General features: G+C 43.1%; 1 protein-coding gene across 4 annotated transcripts; it reads right to left on the reverse strand.

The window, feature by feature from the left end:
* Positions 1-652: 652 nt before the first annotated feature.
* Positions 653-20,364, reverse strand: LOC106580425 (tissue-type plasminogen activator). 4 transcript variants are annotated; one of them, XM_014161474.3, is made up of 15 exons: positions 20,211-20,364; positions 11,735-11,816; positions 10,909-10,951; positions 10,275-10,409; positions 9,527-9,637; positions 8,421-8,595; positions 8,126-8,217; positions 7,657-7,834; positions 7,288-7,373; positions 6,925-6,990; positions 6,474-6,675; positions 6,153-6,289; positions 5,724-5,864; positions 1,678-1,826; positions 653-1,282 (listed from the first exon to the last, which is right to left on the reverse strand). In XM_014161474.3, the coding sequence occupies exons 1-15, from the start codon at positions 20,267-20,269 to the stop codon at positions 1,115-1,117; spliced, it is 1,824 nt and encodes a 607-aa protein (XP_014016949.1). In that variant the 5' UTR covers positions 20,270-20,364; the 3' UTR covers positions 653-1,114. The 4 variants fall into 4 exon arrangements, with proteins under 4 accessions (XP_014016949.1, XP_045559175.1, XP_014016950.1 ...); XM_045703219.2 differs by having other exon boundaries at positions 11,735-11,811; positions 20,211-20,320; XM_014161475.3 differs by lacking the exon at positions 20,211-20,364 and adding an exon at positions 13,759-13,894.
* Between the last annotated feature and the right edge of the window lie 5,800 nt (positions 20,365-26,164).

Below are 26,164 nucleotides of genomic sequence, written 5' to 3' on the forward strand. Positions count from 1 at the left end.
ACAACTCTTTCAGAACTCTACACATTGAACTACTAAAAAAACTGCATAAACTATTACAGTAGAAAAAAACTGTAACAGGAATAGACATAAATATTAACTTAATACATACATGTAAAATACAAATATTAAACATTACTGTCCTTGAGAGGGTGTATATTTTTGAGATAATAAATAATATGAACACTCACTCAAACATGAACAAATACTGTACTATGTGAGGGAGGTGGAGTCCAAGAGCTTTGCAGTGAAAGAGCTTTCGATAGATACAAACACCTCCCAGTCCTTTTCAACATAAATCCAACTTTAAAAGACTGGATATGCTGATCGCTGGGCTCAACCCAACGCTTATGGAATGGAGACAGATAATGGTTGTTGTATTCAGGCTTTAGCTATATTCCAATCTGACAACTCAACGCCTTCATTCGTGCCTTTCTGGAAGGTGGGCTTTTCCTCCCATATTTCTTACGCCTATTGAGAACTGTTAGGAGGGAGTCAACAAATACAGAGGGATGGGGTTGAGTTTTCAGTTTGGAATGTAGCTGCTGTCTTAGATTGACTCTGATCCAGCAGATTGTTTTGTGGTTAGTGCTATAGTGTAACATTGTAAAATTCAATTCAAACAGCAGGCCACCCATGTAAAATGAACTCTAAATTAACTGGGAAATGTTCATTGGAATGGCTATATACATTCCTATGGAACCTTATGTGCAAAGTACATGTCCAACATTCTATGAGCTGCATATGGAGTGGTGGAAGCAGAGCCATATTCCTAAATATATACTTTACATGTAGCTCTGGGTAGAACAGGAATCAGCTGGAAGGTACTGAGCTGGACTGAGTAACAGTCTATTCTCTTTGGAGGTGTAGTGTTCTGAGTTTCTTCTGACCTTACTGCATTCTCCCTCTCAGCCCAAGAGTTAAACAATGCTTACACATAATGTACTGGAGTACTGGAGGTTCCTCTTGTGCATTGAGTGGTTGTCTATTCCTCAGTTAAGGCATTGTGATTGATGGACAGGAGTCTGATGAATTCTCTGATGACGGAGTAAGATGAATTCTCTCACAAGTTCTCTACAGGTGTATGAACTGTTTGTGTGTGTGTTTGTGTGTTTGTTTACTGGCTAGTTTCCTGTTTCTTGCTGCTGATCCAGTCAGTGTATTGTGTAACACGTGTGTACACCCCGGGTGTGTCTTTCTTCCCACAGCCATCTCCCCAGCTGATCAGCCCCATCAGAGTCATCCTCCCATCCTTGGGACAGACAAGAGGACCGCCAGAGTCCCCCTGCATAGGAGGAGGGGAGGAGGAGGAGGAGGAGGAGGAGGAGGAGGAGGAGGAGGAGGAGATGAGGGACACGTGTCAGTCATGGTTCAGCAGGAGGCCTACAGTACCATTTTATAAATATTATCAGGAGCACTAACATCCAACATGACACATCCTTGTACCATCTAATTAGCTATTTAAGTGCTTAGTGTTGTAGAGAGTTTTTGTGGCTTTGGGCTGCATACTGCATGGCAAATGGCACCCTATTCTCTACATATATAGTGCACTACTTTTGACCAGGGCCCATAGGGCTATGGTCAAAAGTAGTGCACTATATAGGGAATATAGTGCTATTTGGGACAGAGACAGAGAGTGTTTGGGTCTTAGGAGGGTGAAAAAAAAAGAGCCCTCTTCACCTTGCAGGCGTCATCCAGACCCCGGGTGTCCCCGGCACACAGCATGTTGGAGGTGACCAGACGCCCAGATAAGACATTAGGGACACAGCGATCCTGAGGCCACAACCTCACGTGACCCCTCTTCACCCGCTTAGAGTACATCGCATCAACTATGGAGAGAGGGGAAAGGGGAGGGTATTAAGCTCTGGACACACTATCCATGTTGTCGGCCTGCATTGCTCCATGTCCTCTCTAACACCTATAGCAAATATAACATTGTTTGTTTTACATCTCTAGACTGTTAGGCACCCCTTTGGGCCCCCAGGACCAGGATTTAAGAAACACTGCTTTAGGTACACTATATATACAAAAGTATGTGGACATCCCTTCAAATTACTGGATTTGGCTATTTCAGCCACACCTGTTACTGACAGGTGTATAAAATCGAGCACACAGCCATGCAATCTCCATAGGTAAACATTGGCAGTAGACTGGCCTTACTGAAGAGCTCAGTGACTTTCAACGTGACGTCGTCATAGGATGCCACCTTTCCAACAAGTCAGTTCATTCAATTTCTGCCCTGCTAGAGCTGCCCCGGTCAACTATAAGTGCGGTTATTGTGATGTGGAAACATCTAAGAGCAACAACGGCTCAGCCGCAAAGTGGCAGGCCACACAAGCTCACAGAAAGGAAACTCAGAGTGCTGAAGCGCGTAAAAAACGTCTGTCCTTGGTTGCAACACTTACTATCAAGTTCCAAATTGCCTCTGGAACAGAGTTTGTGAGCAGAGCTGGAGCGGTGCGAGGAGCGGAGCGTGCCCAAATTGACTGGAGCACGGAACGAGATTCTCAAAGGCTGGAGTGTCAGCCTTCTCGCATGCCCGGCCCAGCATGCATTTGTAGTCTAGTTGTGTGCTGCTATAGCCCCTTGCTTTAGCTACTGTCATGGAATTCGCTAAATATTTTCATAAAGAAACTGATAAAACACACAAGGTGCTAAATCAAGGTGACTTACAAATATGAGGACCAAGAGCAAGAGAGGGAGTGTGGTGATGTAGTGTCCACAACTAAATAATCATTGTGGAATCTGAAAAAACACATATCTCGAAATCATGATGGTGTACTTACTACGAGCACATGCTAAAAGAAAGGAATGAGGTGGGTAGATAACTAAGTGTGTCATAGTAGCAAAGTATTTATAAATAAAAAATCTGATCTCTTAAACGTTTTGTTCATTTTTGTTCTATTATCTATACAATAGGCCATAATTGATTTTGGCACAATAGGCCTGGCATATTCCCACATTCAAGGAGCTTTCCGTTTTGATTGGGTTATTTTGCCTAAAAACCTTTAGGCCGACCTACAGAAAAATAAAACACAACTCTGTATCTCTGCCCAGCCTGGCAAGAGTGTCCAAAAGGGTGTTTATCATCCCCAGTGGCTCTGCAGGTGTAGAGAGGATATTCTCTGCTGCTGGCCGGCTCTCCAGACTCCATCACATGAGCCTCAAGCCACAGACTGGCTAAACTCCTGTTTCTGAAAATGTATAGACTATAATGATTGAATACAACAAAATGTTGTTTAAATGCTGAATACTTTATATCTCTACCAGCCTATTGTGTCGCACTCGCAAATGCTTCACAATGTATTTCTTTGTAGGCTAGAGCCTTGAAATAATTGAAATGATGTCGCCTAAATAATGAATTGTTCCATCTTAGGCTCCCTGTCTGGCTCCTGACCTATTTAGAGTGTTTATATGCTGTTTAATATGACATGTAGCCTATTTAGAGTGTTTATATGCTGTTTAATATGACATGTAGCCTATTTAGAGTGTTTACATGCTGTTTAATATGACATGTAGCCTATTTAGAGTGTTTATATGCTGTTTAATATGACATGTAGCCTATTTAGAGTGTTTATATGCTGTTTAATATGACATGTAGCCTATTTAGAGTGTTTATATGCTGTTTAATATGACATGTAGCCTAATTAGAGTGTTTATATGCTGTTTAATATGACATGTAGCCTATTTAGAGTGTTTATATGCAGTTTAATATGACATGTAGCCTATTTAGAGTGTTTATATGCTGTTTAATATGACATGTAGCCTATTTAGAGTGTTTATATGCTGTTTAATATGACATGTAGCCTATTTAGAGTGTTTACATGATGTTTAATATGACATGTAGCCTATTTAGAGTCTTTATATGCTGTTTAATATGACATGTAGCCTATTTAGAGTGTTTACATGCTGTTTAATATGACATGTAGCCTATTTAGAGTGTTTACATGATGTTTAATATGACATGTAGCCTATTTAGAGTGTTTACATGCTGTTTAATATGACATGTAGCCTATTTAGAGTGTTTACATGCTGTTTAATATGACATGTAGCCTATTTAGAGTGTTTACATGATGTTTAATATGACATGTAGCCTATTTGAAATGATGTTTGCTTCTTACGTTCAGTTTTTCATGTTTATTCAAATACATTTCCTTCAAATGCATATGGTTTGGTTTCAATAATTCAAACCAAATGGTAGTTCCAGGTAGTCACAAAAATAAGATGGGTGTTGGTTCAACTGTGATTTTAATGAATGGAGCGAATTTGGAGCAGCAGTTTTTTTTCCTGTGAGAGCAGAGCGGTTTTTAGCAGAGCGGTTTTTAGCGGAGCGGTTTTTAGCAGAACAGTTGGAAAGGACATGGATCACCGTTGCGCACCGCTCCATGAGAGATGAGCGGGATTTTCAACCGCTCAACTCTGCTCACATGCTCTGCTCTGGAAGCAACGTCAGCACAAGAACTGTTAGTCAGGAGCTTCATGAAATGGGTCTTCATGGTCGAGCAGCCGCACACAAGCCTAAGATCACCATGCGCAATGCCAAGGGTCTGCTGGAGTGGTGTAAAGCTCGCTGCCATTGGAGTCTGGAGCAGTGGAAACGCGTTCTCTGGAGAGATGAATGCCATCTGGCAGTCCGGCGGACGAATCTGGGTTTGGGGGATGCCAGGAGAACGCTACCTGCCCCAATGCATAGTGCCAACTGTAAAGTTTGGTGGAGAAGGAATAATGGTCTGGGGCTGTTTTTCATGGTTCAGGCTAGGCCTCTTAGGTCCAGTGAAGGGAAATTGTAACGCTACAGCATACAATGACATTCTAGACAATTCTGTGCTTCCAACTTTGTGGCAACAGTTTGGGGAAGGCCCTTTCCTGTTTCTGCAAGACAACCCATCAAACACCTTTGGGATGAACTGGAAAGCCGACTACGAGCCAGACCTAATCGCCCAACATCAGTGCCTGACCTCACTAATGCTCTTGTGGCTGAATGGAAGCAAGTCCCCGCAGCAATGTTCCAATATCTAGTGAAAAGTCGTCCCAGAAAGGGGCTTCCCGAGTGGCGCAGCGGTGAAAGGCACTGCATCACAGGGCTTGAAGCGTCACTACAGACCCGGGTTTGATTCCAGGCTGTGTCACAACTGGCCATGACCGGGAGTCCCATAGGGCGATGCACATTTGGCCCAGCGTTGTAAGGGTTTGGCCGGGGGGCTTTCCTTGGCTCATCGCGCTCTAGCTGACTTCGGTCGTCAGTTGAACGGTGTTTCCTCCGACACATTGGTGCAGCTGGCTTCTGGGTTAAGCGGGCGGGTGTTAAGAAACGCAGTTTAGCGGGTCATGTTTCGAAGGACGCATGACTAGACCCGAGCCCGTTGCAGCGATGACACAAGATCGCAATTGGATATCTCGAAATTGGGGAGAAAAAGGTGGTAAAAAATGTAAATTAAAAGTATTGCCAGAAGAATGGAGGATGTTATAGCAGAAAAGGGAGGGACCAACTCCATATTAATGCTCATGATTTTGGAATGAGATGTTCGATTAGCAGGTGTCCACATACCTTTGGTCATGTAGTGTATTTCAACATTCTTCTCCACCCTTTCACAAAAACCTGAGTGTACCTCAGCATACTGCCCTCTACTGGGCATCAGAAAATAAACCACAGAAACAACACTTAGCTAAGCTTCATGAGTTTAAATAAGAAAGTAACATTTCAAAAAGGGTGATGTCTGTCTTACACTCCTTCTCTTTGCCGTAGCCGGAGATCTCACACTCAGTCCAGTCAGGTAGGACCAGGCCTGGGTCAGGCAGACAGGCGGGCATGACCTCCGGGGAGTTCACAGCACACAGGCCAATATCACTCTTCAACTTCAGTAAGACTGAGAAGAGGGAGAGGGAAGGGAGGGGGAGGAGAGCAAAGAGAGAATGAGTGATTGTGCTTTACTTTGGTTACAACGGCTCTTTATGGCTCTTCACATATGCTACATAATCAAGCCATAAGCCTCTTGCGAGTCAGTGCTTAACATTGTATTGTCCGATATAGCTCAGTTGGTACAGGTTCAATTCCCACAGGGTAGCAGTATAAAAATGTATGCAATCACTACTGTAAGTCGCTCTGGATAAGAGCATCTGCTAAATGACTAAAATGTAATGTAAAAATGGCTCACCAATGTCGTTGTCAAAGGTTTCCTCGTTGTATTTCTCATGGGTCCAGTACTTCTCCACCTCAAAGATCTGGTCACTGCTGGAGGAGTTCTTACGAAACGTCTGACCCAGAACCACTTGCAGATGCTCTGGTTTAAACCTAACAGAGAAAGCAAATCAGTGAGTCACACGTGGGTGGGTGTGTGTGTGTGTGTGTGTGTGTGTGTGTGTGTGTGTGTGTGTGTGTGTGTGTGTGTGTGTGTGTGTGTGTGTGTGTGTGTGTGTGTGTGTGTGTGTGTGTGTGTGTGTGTGTGTGTGTGTGTGTGTGTGTGTATGAAACCTACCCCTCCTCGAAGCAGTGTGCAGCAGAGAGGACCCAACAGGAGTCTATGAGGACCCCTCCACACAGGAAGATGTGTGCTCTGTATGTGGACCGGAACACGTTGATTGCTGCCTGCCATGGCTGCTCTGTGATGTCACTCTGCCGGGCCCCCCCCAGGATACGGAAGGATGGGTGACTGTTGTCAGCACGCTGTCCACAGGTACCTATGGGGGGGGGGGGGGCAGTCGATATATCGTTTTCTGTTTTTAGATGTAAAAACCTCAAGGTTTAAGGAGGAAGAAGGGGAGGTGTGAAGGAGGAAGAGAAGGAGAGGGGTAGGTTTGGAGGAGAGGGGGAGGTGTAGAGGAGGAATAAAAGGAGGGGAGGTGTGGAGGAGAGGGGGAGATGGGGAGGAGGAATAGAAGGAGAGGGGGAGGTAAATGTAATGTGTTGTTTTGTGGGTGTCCTCCTACCTCTGTTGTTGTTGGTGGTGGTGGGGGCCCTTGGGCCTAGAGTAGTGATGGTAGTAGGTCTCCTCCCTAAAGATCAAACAGATACTGTTCAGTATGACATTACATATCAAATACTCATACAGCGTGACTACAGTTGCAAATGTACTAAATTACACTCCAAGGCATTTCACTCATTGCAAGACTCCTTGTCTTCTTAGTCATCACATGCATTACAGTAAGCTACTGTAGGTGATGATGATGATGACAATTCTTGGCAGAATATACAGTGGTCATTTGACCGGCACATGAGAGAACATATACATGCATACTGTAGCCGATATTATTGGACAGTAGTCATGGCAACAGGGTAACGGAGATACTCACGGCATTTGGTGATGTTACAGCGCTCCCAGGTCAGCTTCATGTTTCTGTAGATGTGACACCAGGGGCCGACATGACCATCTGGGTTCCTGAAAGAAAGAGAATGTATAAGTGTGTGGTTGTGGGTGCGTGTGTGTGTGTGTGTGTGTGTGTGTGTGTGTGTGTGTGTGTGTGTGTGTGTGTGTGTGTGTGTGTGTGTGTGTGCGCGCGTGCGTGAGTGAGTGAGTGAGTGAGTGAGTGAGTGAGTGAGTGAGTGAGTGAGTGAGTGAGTGAGTGAGTGAGTGAGTGAGTGAGTGAGTGAGTGAGTGAGTGAGTGTATGTGTCCAGCATGCATGTGTGAGAGAGAGTTTCTCTGTGTGTTTATAATCCTACCTGCAGAAGTTGTGACTTCCCAGCCCCAGCTCTCTGGCCTCAGAATTCCATGCGTTGTAGAACCTGTGGGTGATGAGGGGTGAGTCCCAGGCAAGACAGCTGTAGCCCCTCTTAGTGATGGCCGTTGTCCCCCTGTACGTCTGCCCTGAGCCCTGAACACACTCCGCAGGGCTCTGGTCTGGGAAAACACACAGGGTGAGGAACAGATTTAATTTACGCTGTGGACCACACAGTCAGTAAGTAGCCTACTTGTCATAGTTTGGCAAGGCAACAATGTAACTGTAGCATGCAGGATATGAACCCCACAGGAAAAAACGATGTTTTAGACCGTTACACCAAGAAGAAATTGCCAAGGGCAGACACTGGTTTTGAAGTCCACAGGGCGGACCACCTCATTAGGTGACCATGACTGACTCATGTCCGCTACATAACCAAATAGCGGTATAGTATTATGGTGTCATGTCATTACCTGCAGGGCAGCTAGAGAGAGTACAGTACTCCCAGGCTATCTGAGTTCCCTTGTAGACATGACACCATGGCTTAGTATCATCGCTTGGATTCCTAAGAGAGAGAACAGGGGAGGGGAATATTTATAGTGCTCGATTGATGTACGTGTGTGTGCATTTGTGTGTATGTGTGTGTATGTGTGTGTGTGTGTGTGTGTGTGTGTGTGTGTGTGTGTGTGTGTGTGTGTGTGTGTGTGTGTGTGTGTGTGTGTGTGTGTGTGTGTGTGTGTGTGTGTGTGTGTGTGTGTGTGTGTGTACCTGCAGTAGTTGTGGTTGCCCAGCCCCAGGCTGTTCGCCTCTGGTCTCTTAGCTGTGAACTTCTTCCCTCTGAGGGCTGTGGAGTTCCAGTTGATACACTCTGAGCCGGTCCGACTGATACTCCACGTACCACGGTACCCTTTACCCTGGCCCACCACACACTTCTCAGTGGTGTCTGTGGAGAGGGAGAGAAATTTGTCTATCCAATCCAGCCATCCAAACACATAATTTATGTCCCAAATGGCACCCTATTCCCTTCATAGCGCACTACTTTTGACCAGAGCATATAGGGCTCTGGTGAAAAGTAGAGCACTATGTAGGAAATAGGGTCCCATTTGGGAAACAAACACGGTATCTATGGGGAAATACATTATCATAACAACAATGTTGATCTGTTAAGGTCTCTCTGTGTGTCTGTCCAGCTGTCGTCCTTTCTCTATGGCTTCATCCTATCGTCATGCATCCTGGTTACATGACTAAGGACTCACTCACACATCTATTCCGTGTTTTGGCTCCCTGATCTTGTGGTATCCATGCAATGACACACGCATGAGTATTGAGTAAACTCACGTAGAGAGGATGTACCGCTCTTTTTAGGCTCACTCAGAGTCACATGGGGAGAGAGTTTGGCCATTGTGGTTTCAACAAATGAACAACGATGAATTATGACGCTGATAGATGACATCATATAATATGACTCTGGGCTCACTCTTTTGACCATCAACATGTGTTATGAATGTACATGTTGAGTGGGTGGGGTATGTACAACGGCCTCCCAACGGAATAAAACAAACAGATTGATGCCAGCTAACCACTGGGTTCCATGGCGTTCCAGATTTTGGCTTCTGGGGTGTAAAGAATTGTTATTTTACGGCTGGCCCACAGACCACAACTCCATAATCTTTACTAGTCATTGTCGCAGGATTGCGTTCTACCATTCTCTATGTGTCTACTGCCCTAATGATAGTAGTAACCAACATTACTACTAGATGCTAATAGATAGGCCTCAATAGCAATCCCTTGTCCTTGTTTTTCAGTAGTATATGAGGCGAGAGGAGAAGTATTTATTGACAGTGTAGCGTGGTCTCTGATCGTGCTCTACTTACTGATCTCACACTGAGCCCCAGTGAAGCCTGGTGGACACTGGCACAGGTAGTCAGCGGAGTAGACTGCCTCCTTACAGGTTCCCCCGTTGTAGCACCTTGACTGATAGCAGGCTAGAGGGATGGAGAGAGGGATGGTTTGACGTGTTGGAGTTTTGTTGTTTTTTATTTTTCTCTAACAAAAGTATTTCTTAGACCACAGACAAAGAGCCCACCTGTTATGCCAAATGTCATGACTTCTTTTACATCACAAACAAACTGTCATAATTTCCCTTTTTTCAGAACAGCTTCAACCCCAATTTTCACGTCTCTGTTGACAGCGTATGACCTCACACAAGCTGAGAACGAGGTAGTGATTTGTCTGTCATCAGATGGGTGGTCATGCATCATAGCGTTCTTCAGTGGGGGTGAAGGAACATGTCTATGCGTTTAAATATAGTGAAAGTCACAATGGGTGGGTGTTGTAATGACTATACATCCTAGACTACACCCTTTCTCTCCATGACATCAACCACTCTCCATAGTGGAGGAAAGTAAGGGACCAGAAGGGAGAGATACTGTAAATACAGAGTGGAGAGATGGGGGCAGGCAGACAGAGGGAAGGGGGGGTTCTGGAAAAAGAAAACAAGTTAAAGAAAGACAAGCTGAACAGTGTTGTCTCTCTGCCAGCGGAAAGGGGGTTGTGAGTGTGTGTGTGTGTGTCTCTATTTATATACAGTATATGTATGTTTAACTGTGTGTTTCCACTCACTGATGACTGGCACATAGTGACAGCGCTGTCGTCCTCGTGATGCACAGGTGCAGCGCTCCACACGCTGGCCCCTCCATCTCAACCAAGTGTCCCCAACACCACGCACCACAGCCGACTGGCCATCCACACACCGCTCTATGCATACAAACACACACACACACACACACACACACACACACACACACACACACACACACACACACATACACACACACACACACACACACACAGAGACACATGAACACAGAAACACACACAGGGGTAGAGACAAAGACAAAAACATAGAGAGACACAGACACATGAGTCACAAGATGAGAGACAGATCCATAATGTATACACATGAAAAGAGAAGGCGTAGGTGACACACAAACAAATGATTTATTGTAGCTAACACATGATTAGTGTGAAGCACAGGTGGCCAGTGCTACCTTAATTAGGGAGGACGGCTCATAGTAATGGCTGGAACGGAATAAATGGAAAGGTATCCAACACATCAAACACATGCTTTCCATGTGTTTTATACCATTCCATTATTATGAGCCGTCCTCCATTCAGCAGCCTCCTGTGGTGTGAAGGGAGGGACAGAAGAGGGGCGTAAGAGGGTGAAGGGGCAGAGAGGGCAGCCCAAGCTCACCTTTATAGTATCTTGTCCCTCTCTTGGTGTGACGAAGCTCAACCTGTCATGGGAGAGGTAAGAGAAGTGAGCTCAAATCTCCACAGTACCAACAAACACATATTGTCTGCATGGCAACAGTAGTGGATGAAGTTAACTGTCTGAATGGCAACAGCAGTGATGAAGTTAACTCTAGACTCTGATCTAAGGTCAGTTTACCATTTTTCACCTTGTGCATTTTGCGAGGTTAAGCTGGCCCTATAGGTTAAGCTGGTGCTATAGGTTAAGATGGCCCTATAGGTTAAGATGGCCCTATAGGTTAAGCTGGCCCTATAGGTTAAGCTGGTGCTATAGGTTAAGATGGCCCTATAGGTTAAGCTGGCCCTATAGGTTAAGCTGGTGCTATAGGTTAAGCTGGCCCTATAGGTTAAGCTGGTCCTATAGGTTAAGCTGGCCCTATAGGTTAAGATGGCCCTATAGGTTAAGATGGCCCTATAGGTTAAGCTGGCCCTATAGGTTAAGCTGGTCCTATAGGTTAAGATGGCCCTATAGGTTAAGCTGGCCCTATAGGTTAAGCTGGTGCTATAGGTTAAGATGGCCCTATAGGTTAAGATGGCCCTATAGGTTAAGATGGCCCTATAGGTTAAGATGGCCCTATAGGTTAAGATGGCCCTATAGGTTAAGCTGGTGCTATAGGTTAAGATGGCCCTATAGGTTAAGCTGGCCCTATAGGTTAAGCTGGCCCTATAGGTTAAGCTGGTCCTATAGGTGAAGGCGATCCTAGATCTGCACCTAAGGGCAACTTCTACTTTGGAGCAGTGGTTAGTGCAATGGATGTGGTACCTACATTGTCTGCTAGGGAGCAGCAGAGAGCTGACAGGAGGAGCAGCAGTCCCAATACTCTGGCCATGGTTGTGTCTGGATCTTTTCTGATGGAAAATAAATACAAATGATTAAAGGTTCTACTAAGCCATGTGAAGAAATACTGTTTTGATTGATTCAGGACAAGTCAAGTCATTGGGTACATACATCAAGCACTCAACATCCTTTGGACACAGTCACAACTTATGAGAAATATAAAACAAAATGCCAACTCCTAGTGAACAATAGGTCCAATGGACTTTTCAATACTACCCATTCCTCTAACCCTCACCCTGACCCTTCCTTTGAGTAAGACAGAGGGAAAGGGAAATGGTGGGATATGCGGAACGTTTTGGGGAATTGGAGGGCATTGCTGATTCCTTGAAGTTGTGATTTCCTGTGAAGCCTTGTAGGCCTACTGACATACAGGAAGGAAATTATAGCAGTGCTTGTTTGTGCGCGTGTGTGTGCATGTGTGGTCCTCTGTAGCTCAGCTGGTAGATCATGGCGCTTGCACCACCAGGATTGTGGGTTTGATTCCAGGGGCCACCCATACGTAAAATGCATGCACATACAAGTCGCTTTGAATAGGTCACTGTGTGGGGGCTTGTATTTAAAAAAAATATCCTTTAATTAACTGGGCAAGTCAGTGAAGAACAAATTCTTATTTACAATTACTTTCCTCGTTATTACTATCCTCATTGGTACTGGAAGTCCCCACAAGCATAGTAAAACAAGGAACATTTCCACATGAGGACAAAGGCTATTTTAATCTTAGGGTTAGGGGTTAAGGTTAGGGTTAGCCCTGAGGGACAGAGAACAGTGACAAACAACTAAGCACAATTTGCCACCGAGGAGAAGTCTCACAAGCTCGCAGTGTGTGTGTGTGTGTGTGTGTGTGTGTGTGTGTGTGTGTGTGTGTGTGTGTGTGTGTGTGTGTGTGTGTGTGTGTGTGTGTGTGTGTGAGTGCGTGAGTGCGTGAACTCAGAAAACGTTGCTAAAGCCCTCTCCCAACATTCCAAGACAGTATGGAAGCAGTTTCTAAACAGGTGTGCAGATGTAGGACGGGTAGAATGACTAATGACAAACAGAGCGATGAGAGGAGAAGAGGGGGGAAAAACTGAAACTTTACAGAGTTTGACTTTGACTAAGTCGGCTTTCCAAAAAGTTTGTTTGCACTACTACAGAATTTGCTACGTTTTGTAACCAGAATACACACTTAGTTGAATCTGACATGAAGACCTTTTGTATTTCTAAATGTGTGGTGATGGTGAAGGTGTGATGATCCTGCTATTTGGTAATACTGAAGGATGCTCTGGATAAGAGCATCTGCTAATGGAATTTTACGTATTCATTTACATTTTTGTCATTTCACAGAGCGACTTACAATCAGTGCATTCAACTAGGGAAGGTAAGACAAATACATATTACAATCACTGCAATAAAATAAGCATGGGAATAAATGTAAATTAATCTAGTTCTCTCTGCAAACACACATCAGACTAGAGATGCACTGCAGAACCCTTTTAGGCCCTAATGCCTCTCTGTCAACTGTGACTAACCATGACTCACCCTTGGAGAGAGAGGGGGAGAAAGGGAAGACAGAGGGAAAGACAAAAGAGAAAAACTTAAAGTTAAAGAAAGATGGAAAGAGTGAAAAGAGATTGAGGAAGACTCCAGCACTGTGGTCATTGCATGGGACCAAGACCAATACATAAACCTGACCTACCGACATACACACACACACACACACACACACACACACACACACACACACACACACACACACACACACACACACACACACACACACACACACACACACACATATACACACACACACGCACACACATATATACACACACACATATACACACACCGCAGCTGGCTGATGGTGGTTTTCTGACTTTTCTGATCCCCTGTGGCTGATTAGGCTGGTGTTTTGTTATAAATGAGGTCAAACTGCGCACACACACGCACTGCTCAGAAACATGAAGCTAATCAACTCACCAGGTAGAAAGAGTAGATTTTCCTGGAACACAGACTCCCTGAGTCTTTCACTGGGATGACTCTGCAAGATGTGTGGGACTTACACACACACAAACAGAGCAGAGTACATACCCCTTTCAAGCCAGTTGTTTGTCACTTCAGGTTTATTTGGGCTACCCCTAGCTGAGCCTCTTTGGCAGAGCATGAGTTGCTCTGGTCCCCTACTGTCCCTCCCTCTGGCCTATCAGACCAGGCCATATGTTTCCTACCAACATTGAGCCTGTGTGCCTGACGTCACTCACTTTCATGTTTTATCTGTCACACACACGCCTAGTGCCTGTCCTCCATCATTAACATGTGTCTATCACACACAAATACACACACACATACACAAACGTGTGGGCGCCGTCATCAGACACCACAGGATTATCAGCTGCTGTCTGACAATCCCACAATGCAGTGTGTCTGTGTAGGACTGGTTTGTGGCCTGGCAATGATCCTACTAAACCAGCTCTTACAAGAGCCAACAGACATACATGCACGTGTTTAAACCCACACTAAAACACACACACACACATACACACTCTCTCACACACACGAACAGACACAGTTGCACACCCTTATTATGTTGGTAGGAGTTTACAAGATAACAAGAACATCTCTTAAAAGTCAGCATGTTGTTTTGTTGATGAGAGTTTAAAACCTTTTACTGCAGTGGGCTAAATCAGGGTCACACAGAATGTTTCTTGGTAGTCTTACACAAATCTACTATGAAACAAACAAACAAACAAACAAACCTCACACACATGGTTATGGGCTTTAAAAAAGAAGACACCTGTACCATGTCAGATAGAGAGTTGAAATGTATTACATTTTGAGTTTTCATCCCAATATTACACTTTATATACATCACAGAACACTGAAATATAACGAAACTGTTTGACATAGAAACACTGGATTTCCGTCTTTAAAAACAAAACGTTATTAATTATGAAATTATGAAAAATATTAACAACATCCCACCAATGAGGCCAAAGAGGTTGTTTTTGGTCATTGACTGCAGAAAAGGGCTACCTCCTTTCCTAGCAGGGATTAGAAGGAAATGGTCTGTCACACCCAGTTAGTTAATGGTTTCTTTTGATTGTGTTGTATGACAATATATTCCCTACACACCCATGAGGGCTAGAGGAAACAGCCCTCTTACAACACTAGGTCAAGTCTGAGTTCTGGTGAGAAGATGAGGCTGCTGAAAACTGTGGTTGGAGCTTAACTAGTGATAGACTGAGTCAGCATCAGCCTCGTACCAGCACTAATATTCACACACACACTAATCAAACTCACCCACAACAATCACATCAGTAGAATGGATGTGGTGGGTAACTCTCATGTCCTGTTAGTGTTCAGTCATACAGCAGAACTGTAATTATAGTAACAGAGTTGTCTCTAAGTGCTGAGTACAGCTCCTTCTCCCCATCAGTCTGTGTGAGGATGAGTCTAGCTAGCTGACCTGTACAGTAAGGATGTGTGATTTGCTGACCAGTGACCACAGTATTGGTACAGCAGGTAGAGACTAATCAGCGGCCATTTCACCTCTCGAGGGAAATAGGAAAGAAAGGGTTAAATGTAAGGGGTAGGGATCAGAGGACAGGGCTAGACACAACTCAGTCAGCACAGCTGTATGCAGTACTCTAGTGGAATCTCTCTACCCTGCCAAAGCTGACTGTATACATGTTCTCATCCTCCTAGCTCTATCTGCTGCCTTCGACACTATGAACCATCAGATCCTCCTCTCCACCCTCTCAGGGCTGGGCGTCTCAGGCTCTGCACTTGAATTGCATCCTACCTGGCAGGCCACTCCTACCAGGTGACGTGGAGAGGATCTGTGTCTGCACCACGTACTCTCACTACTGGTGTTCCCCAGGGCTCGGTTCTAGGGCCTCTCCTCTTCTCTCTATACACCAAGTCACTCGGCTCTGTCATATCCTCACATGGTCTCTACTATCATTGCTATGCGGATGACCCTCAAATATATACTTTTGTCCTCCCCCCCTACTGACACCCAGGTGCTGACATGCATCTCAACGTGCCTAGCAGATATCTCCATTTGGATGTCAGCCCACCACCTCAAGCTCCACCTCGACAAGACAGAACTGCTCTTCCTCTCAGGGATGTCCTTTCCAGGACCTCTCCATCACGGTTGAAAACTCCACGGTGTCCCCCTCCCAGAGTGCAAAGAACTTTGGCATGACCCTAGACAACACCCTGTCGTTCTCTGCAAACATCAAAGCAGGGACTCGCTCCTGCAGGTTCATGCGCTACAACATCCTTAGAGTAAGACCCTACCTCACACAGGAAGCTGCGCAGGTCCTAATCTAGGCACTTGTTATCTCCCATCTGGACTACTGCAATTTGCTGTTGGCTGGACTCCCCGCATGTGCCACCAAACCCCTGCAACTTATCCAGAACGCTGCAGCCCGCCTGGTGTTCAACCTTCCCATGCAAATAGTATTTTATATAATCCTACATTACCCTCTGCTCACCCCGCCCTGTGAACTAACACTGTTTTCCACCTGACTAGCTCTGACTTTGCTGATAACTACTTTATTGAGGAACGATTGACTTACTATAACTGTGATATGTGGTTGTCCCACCTAGCTATCTTAAGATGAATGCAGTTAGTAAGTCGCTCTGGATAAGAGCGTCTGCTAAATGATTCCAATCTAAATGTAAAATGTCTAGTCAAAAATCTGAACAGTGATCAAACTGAATAGAAGGATGTTTTGAAATACTGACCTACAGCTGCTAGAACGAGGACAAAGAAACAGGAAACATCTTTAAAGTGTACCAAACCTTGGTACTGATGTTGCTGTTGGTAAAATATGGTGTGGCAATGTAAGTTCCTTCACTTTTCATACCGATAAAGCTTCATGAATTTAATTGAAATGAAGTAAATAGTTGTAGACAGAGGAAGTTGTGTGTGTATGGATGGGTGTATGTGACTGTACATAACACAGTCATAAGTGTTTATTCTTCACTGAGAGAAAGCAGGCAGCCATAGGCGTAATCTGATTAGCATCACATTGAACCAGTGTGATAAACAATGACACAGAACTCTGGTTTGGTTCTATCTAATTATCTTCCTTTCCTTCTCTTCTTTAGGTTTGGTTCCTGTACTCTGAAATAGCCTTATTTTCCATGTCGTCACATTACTTTTTGGGGAAGAGACACTGGATATGTAATTCTCAACACTTGAACCCTCTGTCATAAGGTCTATACTATGTTAGAGACGGTGTCATAATAAATATATAACACATGTCATGAGCGCTGATGTCTGCTTATGACAACTGATCTAACACTGTCATGACACTATGTGTTACTTAGGGATAGTAAGCTACTTGGCTGGAGCTATGCCTGCTATACCGGGCTCTTGACCTGTGAATCAGGTCAGCCAAAGCACTGAGAGGCCCCCTGGCCTAAAACACCAGCCCAGCCACCACAAAGAATGCACTAAATCCACTGATCCATAATTAATGGTCCAGGATCAACTTGTTACTGAGTTTGGATTACTATGCTGCCCCTTAATGGTCAGCCAGTTCCCAGAAGTGACCCTGTCCTGTAGGTGGTGCATGTGAGCCACCTCAGGTTTGTCTTGTTCAGTCACCTTGTATCGGAGGACAATAGGGGTGCGCTCTAGTATTGAGAAATGCTATCCAGAGGAATTCCCAAGTTAAACTAGCTGCTGTAAACCTACGATTCTATACAGGGCTAGTCAGGCAAAGGGTGGAACCAACACACACACACACTTAAACACACACACACCCAGCTACCTCCAGGGAACCACATTTTCTCAGTGTAATCTCTGTTCTGTTATCTGAAGGACCACTGATTCACAACTGCTTTCACTTGTTATATAAGTTTTTGAATGTGAACTATTGCAACATGAAGTTTTAGAATGATTTCATTCCAGAGCTGTGGATTACTGAGTGAACTGACGGAGGACGAAGTGATACAGTATGTGCAATGGGAGTATCAGGTGAAGGGAGGGGTAATGAGATGAATGGAAAGAGAGAGGTGGGAGAGAGATGACGGTATGAAACAGAATGTGAGGGGAGTATCAGGTGGAGAGGGGGATAAAGAGAGAAGAATGGAGACAGGTGGAGGGATGGAGAGGGGGATTTCAGTAGTGAAAGAATGTAAGAGCATCAGGTGGAGAGAGGGATGAAGAGAGAAATGGAGTGATGTGGTGGGATGGAGAAAGAGTGAGATGAGTGTGGGTGTGAAAGATGTGGGATAGAAGGGGAGAGAGGAATGTGGAAGAGATAGATGCGGTAGGGTATGGTCAGCAGTATTTGACTTGATCACTGAGTAAGCACTAGGTGACTATTGCACTATTGCTCTTGGCTGGCTCAGTCACTCTTTCACTTCCCCGCACTCTTAGAAAAAAGGGTTCCAAAAGGATTATTCGGCTGTCCCCATAGGAGAACCCTTTTTGGTTCCAGTTAGAACCCTTTTGGGTTCGATGTAGAACCCTCTGTGGAAAGGGTTTTATATGAAACCCAAAAGGATTATACCTGGAACCAAAAAGGGTTCTTCAAAGGGTTCTCCTATGGGGATAGCCGAAGAATCCTTTTTGTTCTAAGAGTGAACATAGCCTACATGTGCCAAGGTGTGGTGACATCCACCATCAGGTGAGAAGAAAATGGCATAGACATGAAATGCACGAGAGCTACATGCTCTGCAAGTAACAGAGCATAACTAGCCTACAATAGCAGCCAGGAGTGTAAATATTTGCTTTCTGCCCTTAATCCATTGAGTTTGCTGACTACATATTTGAAACGGTCCTTTAATTGAGTCCCCAATATAGGATAAATGCCATTATGTGATGTAAGTAGGTTTGGAGGGTTATATTGTAAAAATGGTACAGTGAAAATGTTCTAATCAATAACATAGATAGTGGAGTAGTTGGAACCCTGACCTGTACAATGGACGTTCTACCTTGTGCCGGACCTGCAGTTTCGACCAGCTTTCTCTCGACCTCTGAATGATCGGCTATAAAAAGCCAACTGACATACTCCTGAGGTACAAACCTGTTGCACCCTCTATAACCACTGTGATTATTATTTGATCCTGCTGGTCATCTATGAATGTCTGAAGGACATATACTCTTATAATCTCCACCCGGCACAGCCAGAAGAGGACTGCCCACCCCCCTAATCCTCGTTCCTCTCTGCGTTTCTTCTTCCTAGGTTCCTGCTTTAATAGGGAGTTTTTCCTAGCCACTGTGCTTCTACATCTGCATTGCTTGTTCTTTTAAGCTGGGTATCGTTATAAGCACTTTGTGAGAACTGCTGATGTAAAAAGGGCTTTATAAAATACGTTTGATTAATTAATCAATTGAGCATTTTTTTTACAGAAATAATTTGAGTTTGGTGACTACATATTTGAAACGTTCCTTTATTTGAGTCTCCAATGTAGAATAAATGGTATTATTAAGTATGCGATGTATGTGTATTTTAAAAATGGTACATTTGTTAAACGTTCATTAAGTCTCCGATATGAGATAAAAAATGCCGAGGTTTACTGACACCATTCAAACGATGGAGGGTGTAACCGAACTACCGCCTGGTAGGCGTGCGGTCCGCGTATGATGCGTGTAAAGTGTTGTGTTGGTACCGAATCGAAAATAAAAAATAAAGTCAATAGCCTACAATTTTTCTTGGAACATTTGCGCGTAGGTCTACCACCGCCGTGTGCACCTTGCTGTGCTTAACATGTGAAGAAATAATAGTTGATCAACATTTTAAGCTAACCATTCTGATCTGTTCCATTAGCCTTATTAATTGATATGTCGCATACCTCCACTACTCTACTTTGATACGCATCATGGGGATTAAGAAGTGAGCACACAATGCCCACAAAAAAGCAGGTATACGGCATATACCTGCGTATATACCCCCCCATACCCTCCAACACACTGCCCCATAGGACATACGTTATATCTAGAAGGGATTGAATTGGTCCATATTCCTGGTAAAGTAAATTAAGGGAAACAATAAAGTGTAGAATAAACGATGTAATCTCATCTAGAGAAGATATAAGCACCTACAAGCATCCGAAACCACAGCCTACTGTCTGTATGTGAGACTGCGCTCATAATAATAAAGCCTAATCATATAATAGCCTACATGCATTCATTCAGCTTTTAAAACTATGCACAAATGCTTGGGAAAATTAGATACACAAAAAGTATTTAACATTTCACATTGTTTACTGACATGTATTTGACATTCCATTCGAATATTACTGAAATCACTTGGCATTCCATTTGAAATCAAATTTGACCCGGCATGCTTCACAGAAAACAATCAGCAAATGTTATAGCCTAATGTAATTACTATGACTTTTAACATAGCCAGTAAACAACAATTAAAATGTTGAAAACAATAACATTGTATTAACATCAATATCCTTACCTTGTCCTTGTGTATGGTATGTTGCTAGTTCTGAATTTCCCTCTAGAAACAATTGTCATCGGCGGATATTGACGATGAAGTGTAATAACTGCTGTGCTTCTCTCGGTTTTTATCCTAGCCTCGGCTGTTTCCGCTGAAGGGGGAGGATGTTTGTAAATGATCGACCACAGGGAAGCAGTGAGGCGGGTTTTTGGGATGATGACGCTATTTGGGCGGGTTCGGGACGGTCCCACAGCGAGTATCTGGGTTGGCTCCGAATCAGAGCATGTAAGAAACATGATAACGGATATAGTGTAGACTATAATAGTTGGAGTAGACTATGAGGTCAGCGTCAATGAGGTAATCAATATCCATTACTTGATCTATTGCTCCTGGGTATGTAGAATCACCTCTGTTGAGAATTACTACATGATTTGACAATTTTTACATATTACATTTTTTTGTGGAAGTGTGACTCAATCAATCAAAGGCACTCAGGCCTTTAAGTGACACACACACACACACACACACACACACACACACACACACACCACACACACACACACACACACACACACACACACACACACACACACACACACACACACACACACACACACACACACACACACACACACACACGCACATAAAACTGAACCTGAAGCTGTCTTTGGCTCAACATTGAAGGGCTGATTAAGAAAAGTCTAGGTGAATATTTGTCTTGTACAGACTTCAGTTGACCTTGGCTGCAAGATATAATTCTTTGCAACCTGAGTTTATACTGCATGGGCAAAGCTATGACTGTGTGTGTGTGTGTGTGTGTGTGTGTGTGTGTGTGTGTGTGTGTGTGTGTGTGTGTGTGTGTGTGTGTGTGTGTGTGTGTGTGTGTGTGTGTGTGTGTGTGTGTGTGTCACTTAAAGGCCTGAGTGCCTTTGATTGATTGAGTCACACTTCCACAGAAAAATGTAATATGTAAAAATTGTCAAATCTGTCTGTCTGTCTGTCTGTCTGTCTGTCTGTCTGTCTGTCTGTCTGTCTGTCTGTCTGTCTGTCTGTCTGTCTGTCTGTCTGTCTGTCTGTCTGTCTGTCTGTCTGTCTGTCTGTCTGTCTGTCTGTCTGTCTGTCTGTCTGTCTGTCTGTCTGTCTGTCTGTCTGTGTGCAGCTGTTTGGAATTGGCCTCTCCATGGCTCCTGACCAGGCCAGGGTAAAGACTGTGGGTGGGTTCAGTATCAATGGAAATCCAGTTAGTGGCGAATCCCCTGACCCACAGTGACTCCATTGTGGTTCTCAAACATCCCACAATCCCCTGACAGACTCTACCCATCCTTTCCTCAGACAGGAAGTTTGTCCATCACTCAGTCACCAGAATGACAATCATTCCATGGAATTTGAACAACAATCATTCTAATTTCATATCTTCTTCATTGCAACTCCACATCAGAGGGCTGCGACAAGTCAAAGACATCAAAATGTGTCAGTGTATGCTTTTATATAAATAAATACATTATTATTAGTCCTTGTGTGCTGTTGAGGAGAATATGGCTGAAGTTGTTCAACTTTTATTACATTTTTGGAAAGGAAATTATTTAGCGAACACTGGACTAATTGTGAACTAACACAGGAGGTTGGTGGCACCTTAATTGGTGAGGACAGGCTCATGGCAATGGCTGGAATGGTATGAGTGGAATGGTATCAAATACATAATGTGTTTGATGCCATTCCATTTGCTCTGTTCCAGCCACTATTATGAGCTGTCCTCTCCTCAGCAGCCTTCTGTGTTCCAAATGTGCATGTCTTAAACTTACAAAAACCTGGGTTTTAGGCCTAATACTTTGACCAAGTTGCATTACATGTGCTACGTGCCTCTAACAGGGGGTCAAAACTCTTGCATCACATTTTATTGGTATTGTGGTCATGGCATTGCGTTAATTAGGGGAAATTATTTTGTTGACATGGCTTGGTGTCATAATTGTATCCTTATTGATCAACTGGTACACAACAGCCTTGTGAGACCATGAGTGATAAACGTGTGTGTGTGTGCACTGTGTGTGTATACTGTAAGTGTGTGTGTACTGTGTGTGTATACTGTGTGTGTGTACTGTGAATGTGTGGTGTCCTCATTAAACACTGGTGGCTCCATACTAATCTAACATAGATAGAATTGACAACGAGGCCACAGAGTGTTAGTCCAGAGTGTTGATTTGGAAGTACATAAAGAGACAGCTATACACTTTTACCTCTACTAAAATGCATAGTTTTGTGTAGTTAATTTAGGCCAAAGGCACCTGTATTGTAATTGTGAGGCTGCTAGGCCTTTTTACAAAACACCATATTAACCAAACAGCACTAGCCTAGGAAACATCACCATATTTAGTAAACGTAAACAGGAAATAGTTTCTCAAAACAGGCTACTCAGTGAGGGGGTCTATGCACCTACAAATCACACATTACTAGAGTAACAAAAAAATTATCTACGTCATACGCATGGAGTTTTTGCATATAAATTAAAGCATGTATACAGTATGGGAACCAAAATGATGGTGCAAGTCAGCCGGATGTAGGGAGGATGTTTCATGTTGTTTGTTGATGTGGAAATGTGATAACGCTTTCATTACAAACGGGATTCTGTTTGATGACACTATTCTTCGAAAACTGAGGTTTTGAGTGTCGAGAATCTGCTGAACAGTCATTGATTGCATCATTATCTTACATCAGGTGGCAATTAAGGCAATGTCATTGCATAGCTTGAATACTCCGAACACCACGGTAGGGTATTTTCCAAGAAGATATTGTACAGTGATGTTTCATTATTATTATTATAAATTATTTTATAAATATTTTTAACCCTTATTTTACCAGGTAAATTGACTGAGAACACATTCTCATTTACAGCAACGACCTGGACAATAGTTACATGGGAGAGGAGGGGGGATGAATGAGTCAATTCTATTATGACACTAGTCACGCAGGCCTTAGATCACTATACATATGAAAGTGACATGTCGTTTTCCAGGAAGTAGCCTTGTTGTTTCGGACTTTGGTAGACTTTTTGAATGGTATTCAATGAGCAAAAACATCATAAAAGGCATCAAGCAGAATATATATATATATATATGTAAATTATATTAGTGTTTGTGGCTGAATTAATTGTGGTCATTTAAGATGTATATGTATAATTGTATATATATATATATATACAATTATACATATACATCTTAAATTATATATGTTGTATATATTATATTATATATATTAATTATATAATTATACATATACATCTTAAATGACCACGTTTTCACGAATTTGATGATATAATCGTCAAGCCCATTCAAAAGATAAGGGGACAGGATCGTTGTAAGCAGTGCAAAGGCCTTACATGGTGGTATCCTCCATAAAGACTGTAACAACATGTTTTTTCTGCGCAAAATAAGAGCACCATGTATTGTAAAGACTTGTTGTTGCAGTATTTATGGGAAATACAATCACCTTTTTCTTTTTTGGACTATATGTTTACTCAGATGAGCACCCCATTCCATACAAGCCTTTCCACTGGACACAAACTGTCTGAATCAATGTTGTTTCATCTTAATTTGTCAACATATTGTGATATGGAATCTGTTTAAAATACATTGGATTTGCAAAAAGTCGTCAACTTAAACTGTTGTTTTGAAGATAAAATTTCAACCCCAGGATTATGTCAACTTGGTAACCAATTTCCAACATAGACAAACAGTCACATCCTGACCATAGAGAGCTTGTATTTTTCTATGGTAGAGTAGGTCAGGGTGTGACTGGGGGGTTTGGTCTAGTTTATTTATTTCTATGTTGTGTTCTAGGTTCTTTTTCTATGTTGGGTTTTTTGTCTAGTTTAAATTATCTATGTTGTATTCTAGGTTCTTTTTTCCAGGTTGGGGTTTGCGTATGATTCCCAATTAGAGGCAGCGGGTCATTGTTGTCTCTAATTGGGGATCATATTTAAGTTGTTATTTTTCCCACTAGTGTTTGTGGGAGATTATTTTGAGTTAGTGTATGTTGCACCTCTTCGTCACGGTTTGTTGTTTTTGTTTATTAGTTTATTGTATGTCTTGCATAGTTTCACAGTTAAATAAAGATGTGGTCTCATTCATACGACAACCGTGACACAAACCTTGTATAAAATATGTTGAATTTGTGACTTTGAAAAAATGTCAGATCTTCAACATTATAAACACTATCAGAAGAAGAAAAAAACTGAAGGCTAGGAAGCACCTCCTACTGGAGAAGTTATCAATCAACAGCTACCCTTTGGTCTTCCATTCAGGGTTGTAACCAAACCTGTCCCTGCTTAGCTTTGATATTTGTCACTGACTTCTACAAATATGCTATCGTGAGAATGATTTACCGGAATCCTCCACTTAAAAATTCAATAAATTCACTGTTACTATCAAAGTCATTTCAAAGAGTAGGTAACAGAGCAAATGAAATGTAACTACACTTTATGAATCATACATCATCCATGATACTATTTAGGCCGATATAGCTTATGCAAAGTCATCAACAGCTATTGTTTCAATTCAACCCAAGATTCAACTAAAAATAGACATACAGTACCAGTCAAAAGTTTGGACATACCTACTCATTCAAAGGTTTTTCTTTATTTTACTATTTTCTACATTGTAGAATAAGTGAATAAATCAAAACTATGAAATAACACCTATGGAAACATGTGGTAACCAAAAAAGTGTTAAACAAATCAAAATATATTTTATATTTGAGATTCTTCAAAGTAGCCACCCTTTGCCTTGATGATAAGCTACGAACAATGAACACAATTGCATTTTATCAATGGCAATTTGAATGCACACGTAAAACACAAACTTTTACAGATGCAAAATGAAAGAGCATCCTGTCGGGCTGTATCACCGCTTGGTACGGCAACTGCACCGCCCGCAACTGCAGGGCTCTCCAGAGGGTGGTGCGGTCTGCCCAATGCATCACCGGGGGCAAACTACCTGCCCTCCAGGACACCTACAGCACCCGATGTCACAGGAAGGCCAAAAAGATAATCAAGGACAACAACCACCCGAGCCACTGCCTGTTCACCCCGCTATCATCCAGAAGGCGAGGTCAGTACAGGTGGATCAAAGCTGGGACCGAGAGACTGAAAAACAGCTTCTCAAGGCCATCAGACTGTTAAATAGCCATCACTAGCACATTAGAGGCTGCTGCCTATATACATAGACTTGAAATCATAGATTGTGTGTATTGGCTATATGTTGTGTAATTGTTAGATATTACTTGTTAGATATTACTGCACTGTCGGAGCTAGAAGCACAAGCATTTCGCTACACCCGCAATATCATCTGCTAAACACGTGTATGTGACCAATAAAATTTGATTTGATTTGAGATCCTGAGGCCCATTGTCGTGCCATTCATCCGCAGCCATCACCTCACGTTTCAGCATGATAATGCAAGTTTCTTTGTCGCAAGGATCTGCACACAATTCCTGGAAGCTGAACATGTCCCAGTTCTTCCATGGCCTGCATACTCACTAGACATGTCACCCATTGAGCAAGCTTGGGATGCTCTGGATTGACTTGTACGACAGCGCGTTCCATTTCCCGCCAATATCCTAAAACTCCACACAGCCATTGAAGAGGAGTGGGACAACATTCCACAGGCCACAATCAACAGCCTGATCAACTCTATGTGAAGGAGATGTCGCGCTGCATGAGGCAAATGTTGGTGACACCAGATACTGACTGGTTTTCTGGTCCACGCCGTTACCGGCAGCAAGGTATCTGTGACCAACAGATGCCTATCTGTATTCCCAGTCATGTGAAATCCATAGATTAGGGCCTAATGAATTTATTTAAATTGACTGATTTCCTTTAATGAACTATAACTCAGTAAAATCTTTGAAATTATTGAGTGTTGCGTTTATATACGATTAATATGGTGACCAGTGGCGGACTTACCATTAGGCAGAAGGGG

The sequence above is a fragment of the Salmo salar genome, chromosome 20, assembly GCF_965601325.2.
Source record: "Salmo salar chromosome 20, fSalSal1, whole genome shotgun sequence".
NCBI lineage: Eukaryota > Metazoa > Chordata > Actinopteri > Salmoniformes > Salmonidae > Salmo > Salmo salar.